The sequence below is a fragment of the Hoplias malabaricus genome, chromosome 10 (genome assembly GCF_029633855.1).
Source record: "Hoplias malabaricus isolate fHopMal1 chromosome 10, fHopMal1.hap1, whole genome shotgun sequence".
In the NCBI taxonomy this organism is placed as follows: domain Eukaryota; kingdom Metazoa; phylum Chordata; class Actinopteri; order Characiformes; family Erythrinidae; genus Hoplias; species Hoplias malabaricus.
The window spans coordinates 10261862-10273755 of NC_089809.1; the positions used below are offsets into that span (position 1 = coordinate 10261862).

Below are 11894 nucleotides of genomic sequence, written 5' to 3' on the forward strand. Positions count from 1 at the left end.
TATAACATATATGTGAGTGGCCAAAGTTTGTGAATTTAATTCGGTGTCAGCTGCGATCACCTACTTATGCAGCAATAACTGCAACTAAATGTCTCCTGTAAATATCGAGCTGTCCTGCACATTGATTTATACTGACAAGACATCTCTGTTGTCTTTATCACCCTTCTTTGAGTAAATAACAGAGACTTTGAGTGCATGCAATGAAACAGTGCCACCAGTGGTATACAATAATAAAAGTTTATGGTGAAGCAAGGTGTCCTCAACATACAAGTGACAATGTTTTAGTTGGTACTGTCTTTTAGTAGTTTATTTACATTTTAGCACATGAACTCATGTTGTTCAAATGTTGGAAGAATATTTTCAGTAAAATCAGCCAAATGTTTATCTATTTCTGAGTTAATAGGTTACATTGTGTACAGTTACACCATGTAGGCTACTAGCTACTAGCTATTCCACCCCAAAGTAAAAGCCAAATATACTTTATGTACAAGGCAAGAATACTTAATTATATTTTTCTTAAGCATATCTCAGGCTAAAGATTATGATTTTCTGTATACTTGTCGGCATAGGCAAACACCTAAGTATAATTTTGTTTAGTATTACCCTGAGTTATGCTAATAGCACACTTTAATTAATTTATTTTTGGTAAAGTTTGGAGGAATTTTTCCTTCTTCCTCCATACACAACAGCTTCAACTCTGTTTTGTTGGTGGGTTTCCTCCCATGAGCTGCTTGCATCGCTTGCTTCCTTCCACAACAATTCTATTGGATTAAGGTCAGGACTTTGACTTGCCATTCCAAATAGTTAAATTTTTCTCTAACCATTGCTTTATAGAACAACTTGTGTGCTTAGGTTCATTGCCTTGCTGAATTTAGTTCACTGACAAATTTCCTTGGAATTACTTACAATTAATAATCCATTGTTCCACCAATAATAACAAGCCATGCAGTCCCAGATGCAGCAAACCAGGCCACCATGTTCATGAAAAATTATCTCACCATGTTTCACAGATGGGATAACGTTCTTATACTGGAATGCAGTGTTTTCCTGTCTCCAGGCATAACGCTTCTTATTCAAACCAAAAAGATTCTTTGGGTTTCCTCTGTCCAAAGAATTTTTTCCAGTATCTTTTCAGTTTGTCCTTATGATCTTTAGCAAACTGCTAAAGGGCAGCAATGATCTTTTTGGAGGGCACTGTTTTTTTCTTTGTTGGTCTGCCATGCATGCTATTATTGTTTGGTATTCTCCTGATGATGGATTCATGAACATTAATATTACTGATATTACTGAATATGAGAAAGGCCTTTAGTTTATTACATGCCTTGCTCTTGGAATGATCGTTGTTGGTAAATCACTACTATGGAGAGTAGCCATAGTTTTGAATTACCTCCGCCTGTAAAAATATATGGTCCTTCAAGGGTACTTGAAGTTTAAAAAAGTTGTTCTTCACATGACCATGAATACTTAGAGCCTTTTGCACGTTTAAAGGGTTCTTTGCATTGTATAGGAGTTCAGATTGATGGAGAACGTGTTATAGATGGTTCTAAATAGCACCTTTCCGAAAATGCTTGTATAATGCACCTTCCTACGATGTCAAGCTTGTTACGATAGAAGAATCATTTTTGGTGCTATATAGAACCCTTTTCTAAAAGATGCAATTTAGAACCATCTATAGCACAATCTCCATCAACGTGAAGCACCCCTTCATGATGCAAATCTTAATTCCCTTAATTCCCAATAGATGGGAACATACTTTTACCAATCACAGATGTGGAATGTGGGGTCATTTACCTCAATATATAAATACATTTTTGTTTTATTTTTATGACAGGGTTCTGAATAACTATATTTGTAAGTGAAAATCTGATGTTATATGTCATATTTATGCAGTGTAATAGAAAATTCTATAGGTTTTACAAATTTCAAGAGCCACTGTATGCATATGTCTAAGCAGATGAGGAAAAGTGTGGCATAACATGTTAGTATTGCCAATATGATTTGGCTGATGATAAAAAGGAGTGTAATGTGTAGTAGATGGGTGAAGTTATCAAGAATTAAGTCCAGTTCCTTCCTGATCCTGTACCAGAGCTTTTGGAGAGTCCAGGCTTTGCTTTACCACAAACTCTGTTTTCTTAACCAGTTTTATCTCGTTCCCACCCAATGATATAGTTCCAAAGAACAGCACATTGGGAACCGTGGACAGGTAGGAAAGGTGTAAGACTTCTGTATATACATTAAATGAAGCCTGCCTCCTAACCCTACGTTCACACTAACAGGTGACAAGTCACTTATGTGACTGCAAATTTATCTCTTGTGGGTGTGTTCGAGGCTGCTCACATTGTCGAATGCGAGTACAAGCTTCATGGTTCACCAGAGACACAAAACAGTATCTGTTACTTTATTAGTATTATTAGTTTTTTGCTCCTGGCACTCCTCTAGTGTAATTCATATTCACAGCACTGTACTGAAATAGGCATTCACAGGATAAATGTGTATACCAATTTACATTGGAACTGAATAACAGCTGTTCCTTAAAACTACATAAAAAACAAAGTTTAGACCTGAACTTCTTAATATAGGCATGATGCTGGCTACAGAAAAACATTTCAGAGGTATATTAAGCTTCACAGTTTGGCGTATGTTAATTTGCTGAAATCATCAATTTGAATGTTTTCTCTTACCCCCAATGTAGCTTAGACACAGACTGTGTGGCCAAATGTTTGTGTACAACAGCCAATAGTCTCTGTTCTTCTGGGAGGGCTTTGTATTAGATGTACATTAGAGGAATTACTTTAATGGACCTATTTTTTATTTGTAGTTCTGGATAACATTTTACACACATGTATGGTATATTGCATATCAAAAGAAAAACAAGACAACATTTTCTATTCTTTTACCCATTGACTATGTTTAGGATCAAATATATATATAAACAATTATAAACATGATTTGCAGTACACAAATACATTAAAGTATTAATATCTTTCTGAAGTGCCCCTGAGCAAGGCACATAACCCCCGACAGCTCCCCAGACACTGGAGATAGCTGCTGCTCCAAGTGTGTGTGTGTGTGTGTGTGTGTGTGGTCACTGCCATGAAAGGGTTAAATTCAGAGGAATATTTTTTTTACAAAAAAAGCATGTTTATCACATTTAACTATGATTAAACTTCTTTCATTCTCTCTGCCTCCATCCCTCTTTATGTTACAGTGTTCAATGGTCATTCACATGCGACAGGGGAGCGGGACAGCAGTCTGAGGGTCCGGGGGAAAGACGGAGCCCAGGGGAGAGAGAGAGGCTCTGGAGCACTGTCAAGAGCTTCAACCACACACAACCTGAGGCCTTGCAAACCTGCACTGGAACCCAAACAGCAGGTACTGCACGCTGAATCCTATTTTCAATATGTTTGATATCCATATTTATTCACACCCTCGAAACGGTGCTAAAAACGCATCGTTGGGCAATACCATGGAAGAATCTTGTTTTACTGCTCAAAATTTGAATTAAACCTTGTGCTCCATAGCTAGGTGTCCTCATCAAAACGAGGGGCAGGAATATATGAAAGATGAGGGCAGAGCTATACGTGACTCCTGGCTGTGAATATGGACAGGCTGGATCCAATCATAATGAATTTATATATATACACACACAAACATGTTTACAGTGAATTTATGCACACACACACACACAGGCCTGATCATAATGTATTTGTCATACACATAAATCTGATCACAATGCATTTATAAACACACACAGATCAGATCACAGTGCGTTTATACACAAACTCAGATCCGATCACAATGCATGCTTGATGACTTCAGGATGAGGCATGTCTGCGGTTGGGCTGAGGAGGGCTTTGCGCGCCCAGAGGAATCAGCTGCCTAGCCAATGAAAACTATAGCGATTTTTTTCTTTAATGTTCTTACTTTCCTCCAGGAGTGGAAATCAATTGGCAGGCATTGGAAGACTATTCCGAGAGTTGAAGTCGAGTTGGAATGGGGTTCCAAATCAGATCCATTTTCAATAGGAAAGTGTTTTAAAATGATTGTGAAACTACCTCTACTCAGCCAAAGTCAGTTCAACCAGTGACAGTCTCAATGGTAACAGCTCATAGCGCTTTGTGTGTTTAAAGTGAAAGGATCAGAAATCTGAAAATTTCATGCCTTTGTTCATAAGTGATTCATAGAACAGTTTCAGTGTTTGACATCAGTCGTGAGTACAATATTCTGAGCATCTGTGTTTATAGTTTACATTAAATAGCAGTGAGTTTCCTACTGGAATCTTTCATTCCACATTAAATCATGCAGCAGTTAGGCTCTAGACCCAACTCGCCACCTGCAGCACTGAAATTATCCTGCTCTTCACAGAAACAATGTTAAACCGGTGTATAGGCATGTATGATTTACCGTTTAATCAGAGGACTTGTGATGATTAAGGCTGTGACAAAAGTGAGGCTGAACATAGATAGATTCATTCATAAAGTAAACGCATTCAGTAAAAGCATTGTCACTGGCCATAACTGTTCTGTCAGCTTTAGCAGGGAATACCATATCACACCAAAACCTAATGCTATTTTGCAAAAATGAACTAAGAGACAAACAGTCTAGCCATTATAGCCATTATGCTTTTTGCCGTTTCTAAAAATTAAACCATGCCCATGTTTAAATGAAATATTTGGAAAAAATTACAAATGTATGTTGTTGCCCAACCAAATTATTTAGATTTGGGGATCAGGGGATACATCTGAACACATTTTGTACAGATCACAAACATAGTTGCGCATATCTTCAAATGCATTTACAGACAAATATCCAATACAGGATAAATTTAAATTCATGTGTGTATGTGTGCGCTTGTTTAATGAAACGTGACTTGTCCAGATTCACTGCCTGACACTATGTAGCTCTGCCTCATCTAACGGTTGATCTCGTTGTTTCTCAGAAGATGGAGAACAGTCATTTCAAGGTTTATGTAAGAAAATGTGATCAAATCACAGTAATCACATGTTAATGGCAATTATAAAAGTTCCTAAGGCAGAACCGATCTGTCTCCCAACAGAGGTATACAAATCTCTCTGTACTCTCACATGTATGAGTAAGAAAGGTTCTGTTCGTTCTGCAATAGGAAATTTTGTAGGATGCACACAATAATGACAGTAATAATAGTAGTAATAGTTTTACATTAGTCCATGAGGAATTCATTTGTTAGCTCATTTATATTTGAAGTATGCTGGACAGTAACTCTGGGACAGTTTTCTAGTGTCACATCTGTATTTTTATTTTTTACATTGTTTGACATTGTTCATTAGGTAATCAAACATTTTTCTTTTATGGTGTTGTAGATAAAACTCCTTTGGCACCTTTAGTTTTAAGGGTATACAATGATTTTATTTTATTTTTTATTTCAACCATTATTGTATTGTATTGTAATATAGACCATACTACTTGGCCTGTAGTTTTGCACATCACTGATCTTGCCCAAATATTTTAAACTAGATAGATCACTTTCAACTTGCCACTGTTTACTGACTGATGTATTTGAGAATATTTTGTGCTCGATCAATAATAATATTAACAATATCAGGGGGGAAAAAAGACATGGCATTAATTTTTGTTTAGGAAAACCAATACTTGTTTTTACATTGATTTGACATGGCTTTTAAGAATGAAATGCTGAGTTCATGTCAGACGTTAATGTAAAGCAGTGATGGATTTACATCAGCGGTACACAGCAGTGGAATGTAACCACTGCCCAATCACAACTCACAACTGCAGACAGAGGGTGTTCACTGTTCCTTTACAACTCACTGATGAATTCAGGGGCATAGCAGTAATCACTGTCTACATTCATCTCACTGCCAAACCCAAGATGTTATTGTTATCACTGTCCAATCACAGCTCACTGCAGAATGCAGTGGTTTCTCTATGATCAAATCTAAGTTTGCTCAAGCTCAGGTTATAGATATAATCAGTGTCCAGTAACTCACTGTAATACTCAGACAAGTAGAAGCCTTATACACTAAGTACTAAGTTAATATATCAAAAACAGTATAACAACATACATTCTAGCTACATCTATCTTTGTAATAAATCAAAAAAGCTTATGGGCCTCATAAAGCAAACATATCGGCTCTTTTTAAAAGGGCCAAAACTTTCAAAAGACTTATAATGCTAACACTATCATTTTCATCTCTAACCAGAACATTAGTGTTAATTTGAAATCTGTTATGGATAAAACGACATGACCAATTGCCAAACGTATTTGCATTGGCATCTTCTGTGATTTCATTCATCGTGTCATTTTATGAAATGTATATCTATGTACCTGTATATATTACTTTTGGGCTTAACCTATACATTTTTGGCAATCGTGAATGCATTAAATTGATGCATTTTACACCTCTATTTTACATATTGTCTAGGGCTGTCAAATTAAAGATTTAACGTGATCAATAATTAACACCGCTGCTTTTAAAAAGTGCGTTAATGCATTTCCCTACTTTGACCCTTCAGTAACATTTATTGCATTTGGCAGATTTGGGACTTTAGTTAGGATATTAGTAATGTCACATAAGTTGGAGTCTTGCGGTTAATCCAGCCCTATTCTGCCATGTAGTTGGCAGGAATTCTGTCAGCTACACTATAACCAACAGCTCAGATTTTTTTTATTTTGCTGTGATATCTCTATTTAGTTAAGGGATTCCTATTTTATATTAATTTGTCATCAATGAGTACCAAATTAACACGTCTCCACCTTAAGGACAAATATGCAAGCTTTGGGCCATTGAATGGAAAAAAAAACTGGGGGGTTCCTCGAAGCCCAGGGCACGCCGAAGCCAGAGCATTGTCCCCCACTGGGGGTTCCCTGACCTGGGGATGCTATGGTGGAACAGCAGGTAGGGTTGCAGTCACACAGCTCCAGGGACCTGGAGGTTGTGTGTTCGAGTCCCGCTCCAGGTGTTTGTGAGGAGTGTTGTGTGTTCTCCCCGTGTCCGCGTGGGTTTCCTCCCACGGTCCAAAAACACACATTGGCAACTCAAAAGTGTCCGTAGGTGTGAATGTGTGTGTGTTGCCCTGTAAAAAGGAGTGGCGCCCCCTCCAGGGTGTGTTCCTGCCTTGCGCCCAATGATTCCAGGTAGGCTCTGGACCCACTGTGACCCTGAACTGGATAAGGGTTACAGATAATGAATGAATGAATAAAAAAACTTAATTTAATAGAATTTTAATCCTAGCTATTTTGGAGCATTTCTAATTGTCCTTCTTGAAAGTTTAACCCATTGTAGAAGAGTAAAGGACACCTGCTGTGTTCCGAAGTAGATATAAAAGTAGAAAAATCAAATAGAAAGAATGGAGAATTATTATTTTTGGTTTTAAGGCAGTGACGATATGACTATTCATTGGGTGTAGCATGCAGTCAGCCCTGCATGAAACAAACTTCAGTATTATAACTATATCATTATTTTCATTAGGGTCAAATAAGACAAATGTGATTCATCGCGAATATGTTTTTCGTTTGACAGCCCTCACGTTATTGAAGTTACGTTAAACTGCCCAAACTGTCACAGACACAGAAAACAGACATGTCTGTGCTGCTGAAGAAACCTGCACTGTTCACTGTGCCCTCATAGCAGATCTGTATGTGTGTCTGCATGAGCTGTCTAAAGTTTCTCTCTTTTTCTCACCAGACCCTCCTTTGGGCCGCCAGTACAGAGCGGCAGACGGTTCAGGTTAAGTTTGCTGCAGCAGGCCTGTAGCAACACATGATGTCATCTTTTCTCTACCCAACCCCCCAACTCGTTCGCTTTATACTCACATACATATACAGAGAGAAAGAGAGAGAGAGAGAGAGAGAGAGAGAGAGAGAGAATTTAAAACTAGTTTACTGGTTCACTTGTGTTGAGACACAGTGGGCCAAAAAACCTGTGTCTAATCTTTAAGTGACCTTATCTTGTAAGGTTCGTGGGAAAATGTGTGTGAAAATATCTGCAGACATTTTTTTTTGGATACAGCAGAGCACTCCCCTCCCCCACCACTGAACAATCACAGTACATGGACCAGCTCACGTGCACATGCTCCCCAAAGAGGTGCTGTGTTTTCTGTGAGCCCTCTAGTGGAGAAAACGTGGTGCAGAAAGTAGACCTACTAATGGAATTGCTCTGATGAGCTTTCCAAGAAACCAGCCTCTTTGGTTTTGTTGAGTACTGTACTGCGTCCAAAAGCACAGTCCATTTATTTTACTTTTCGTCCAAACAAACGGCCATGAACTACACGCTGTTCATGCCTAGTGTTTAAGGAAAGGAGCCTCAAAAACAGTATATAATATGATGTTTCAGATTTTACTGTGTCCGCCATTTGCCACTGTGTTCCAGCTTTCTTTCCTTGCTTGAAATCTGCAAGGATATACTTCCACACCTGAAGATACTCAGTCAAAAAAGTTGGTTACATTTTTCACTTTCACTCTCACAGTCCAAGTAAAATTTTTTTTAAATTTCTTCTTTTATTTTCTATCTATTCCGGTTTTTTTTTAATGTTGGTTTCTGAATATTGGTTGGACAAGCGATAAAACTGACAAATTTTCCCTTTATTTGAAACATGAAGTCATGTGGTTAGAAGTCATGTGGTTTGACATGTTTTGCACTGGATCTTCAAGGCTAAGCTAGCTAAAAGTAGTGAGTGCTTATTAGCAATTAGCATTGTGCAAACTGCCTGCCTGAATCACCATGATTATCCAGTTTCTGACACAATAAAAATTATGTTATTCATAAAGATTGGCTAACATGGACGGCTCAAGAAGATTGTTACAACATTTTGCAGCTAAGCAGTGTTGTTTCTATGGACCGGTGCCCCTTTCAGGGTGTGTGTCTGCTTTGCAAAAAATTTTATGACTCTAGTTTTGTCCATTTTTAAAAACATTATGTCATACTTACTAGAAACTGTATAATGAAGTCTAAATATTTGATTATTGAATAATACAGTTTGCACATTACTAAGTACAGATCCACTACTTGTTAGTCACATTAAGATTAGAGCTCCAGTGCACTAAGGAAGCAAACTTCAGACACAAAGATGGCTACGTTTGATGAAATGTTGCAAACATTTTCTGTACTACTGCTTCAAAATGAATTCGCTACTTCATAGTTTATTATTCCATACAGTTACATGCAAAGGTTTGGATATGTTCTGTTGATTTTTAAGTGGAAACTTAACACATCCTCTTCAGGGAACAAATTTAATGATGCAAATTTTACAGCACGGTTTCTTTTTTTTCTGAGTTAACTATTTAATATTAAAATATGAACAGTTTGCCCAGGCCATGTAAAATATTATCTCTGTCAAAAAATGTAATGTATGTTACTTCATTGAAGACGATGAAAACAGCAGTGTAAATGTATACAGTAGGACTTACAGTAGTCCAAATTCTATGGAAAAGACAACAATATATAAAATAGTTTAAAATAGTGCAAGATTTAAAAATGTTGAACATGGCATCCATTGGCTAACCCATAAAAGCAAATAAAAAAATTAATCATAGGCTATAAAGCTAAACATCAGTATTCAATAAATTGAGCATTATAGCCCCAAAATATCTGTACTGCATTCAGTGTCAGACTGCACTGTATTTAGTCTATATTTTTAACTTTTAGTTTTTAAGGAAACAATTTGTGTTTTTTTGTTTTGAGTTGGAGCAGTTTTGGGACAGCTGCGTGGGCCCTAAGAGCGCAGTAAATAACTTATGCATATAACAGTAAATTACAGATTCACAGACATCCAAAATGAATGGGAATAATGTGAATGACATGAATAACATGGCTCACTCACTCCAGCAAATTCATGCCTATGAATCTTAAGCTTTAAACATCCTTTTAGCGTGATCTTTCTTTCATTCATTCAGATTCGATACTTAGTTTGAAAAAGCTGCTCTCACTTGTTACTATGTTAACAGCTATTTTTGTATATTCAGTGTATTAGCATCAGTATATGATACTCCTATTTAGCAGTGTCAGCACATGGTCCCTGTTCGGTCCAAACAAGCGATGAACATGTGGATAATTTGTTCCAGTTCAGGCTAGTTCTTTCTGCTCAGTTCGCCTAGGCAGCTTGGATAATCAACCATCCAAGTTAATTTAAACAAATTAACTGTATTCAATTCACACTGCATATCTTCGTGCCACTTCTGTATTTAAAAAAAAAAACATATATATATATAATGTTTATATTGACACCCCTGGTAGAGAGTCGTTTTGGAGAATTCATAGAAATTTACACAGTGTAAAGAGAAACTGATGATGATACATTGTATATTTATGACAGTGATAATATATGTGCAAAGGCCTGTCTACATTTCACATATGTATGTATGTGTTCTCTGTAGAGGATGCGATAACTTTTTTTACTTAAAAACTCAACAGAACATGTTATTTTACCAGGGGGTACCAAACCTTTACATACAACTGTATGACCTGGAACACTGCTCTAACTTTACTTTTCCCTCCCCCAGCTGAATAAAGTGCAGCGACCCCAGAGAGAAGTGTCCGCCAACAGCCGGAAAGCACGGAAGGAAGACTTCCCTCCTCCTCCCCTGACCAAAGCTGTGAAATACCCCAAGGGCCATGTGACCTACACCAAAGCCAGACTGCTGAAAGAGGCCAAGCTGGACCTGAGCGCACACAGACGACACCTGAGCTCGCAGCACACCCACGCACACCTTCAGCACATCAACTCAGGAAAAGCCAGGAAACAGGTGCTATCATCTACGACAAATGGACTCTGCCCGAGGCTCAGCGCACTGACCAACTGCAGACCCGATGCATGTCCACCTAGACGAGATGGACTACGGCAGTCAAAGAGGCAGATGGAGAAGGTATGGCTTAATTTTATATCGCAATATATTTCTTAACTTTGGTCGATACTGTATAATTCATATATTAATAAGAAAAATATAAAAGCCACAGAACAACTGCCCAAAAACCCTCCTTAATGAATGTGTGTATCTTCAAACATCTGAAAAATAAATTTGCCAAGTGTATCAAACTTAAATCAATTTAAATATAATATATAAGTAAATTAGTGGTGTCAATTGATTTATGAAATTGATCAAGTTAATCATAAATACATTCTGTGATTAATTATAATTAATCGCAAGTTAAAATGCCAGTATTTCCTTGTAAATTAATGCGCTGAGTGGTATGCATGACAAACTGCAACTTTATTGTAAGATTTCTGGGTAGTTTTATATTTAAATTAGAATCTTTTAATTTGGTCATTAAAGTTTCAGAGAGACATGACATCAAACACAACGAAGCTTGGGCACAAGCTTTAAAAATTACAGAAAATTACAGCTCACAGCTCAGACAATAAAACATCTCCATATTCCAGCTTCAACAATTTTCTCAGCAATAAACATGTGGATTAAGCCAGGCATGAGAGGGGAAAAAAGGTGCTGAACTTCTTGCAGCAGCTGTTTGTGCATGTGTGTAGTAGAGAGACAGAGAGAGAGGGAGAGGGAGAGTTAGTTAATTCATATTTAAGATTTATTATTAAAATAAACTTTCTGTCCTATCTGCTGAAATCAACAGTTGCGACGCTGTGTTTACATCACCTCATAAAACCCCTAATATGTTGCTAGGCTCTGTAAAATGAGTTAATTTACAGAGGGATGTTGTGACCAAATTTGGTAACATGACGAATTTGCATTAAAACAAATAAATGTCTCATCGTTTACAGATTAATCACAAGTGTTAACTTTGACAACACTAAAATAAATCCACCACCTTCACTGTACATAGAAAGTAACAAAAAATGTAGCAGCACTGCTGTCTGATACACTCTACCAGTACAACACATCACCACATGACATGTCAGAGCTGTGAAGGTCCTGAACATTGAAGAACAGAGTG

The 11894-nt window shown here is 37.4% G+C and overlaps 1 protein-coding gene across 1 annotated transcript in view; it reads left to right on the forward strand.

Moving 5' to 3' along the window:
- jarid2a (jumonji and AT-rich interaction domain containing 2a) overlaps positions 1–11894 on the forward strand; it is a 105470-nt gene that overhangs the window by 61276 nt on the left and 32300 nt on the right. The window contains exons 6-7 of the mRNA XM_066682931.1: positions 3209–3372; positions 10496–10858. Coding sequence (XP_066539028.1) covers positions 3209–3372; positions 10496–10858 — 527 coding nt within the window. The remainder of the gene's footprint in view (positions 1–3208; positions 3373–10495; positions 10859–11894) is intronic.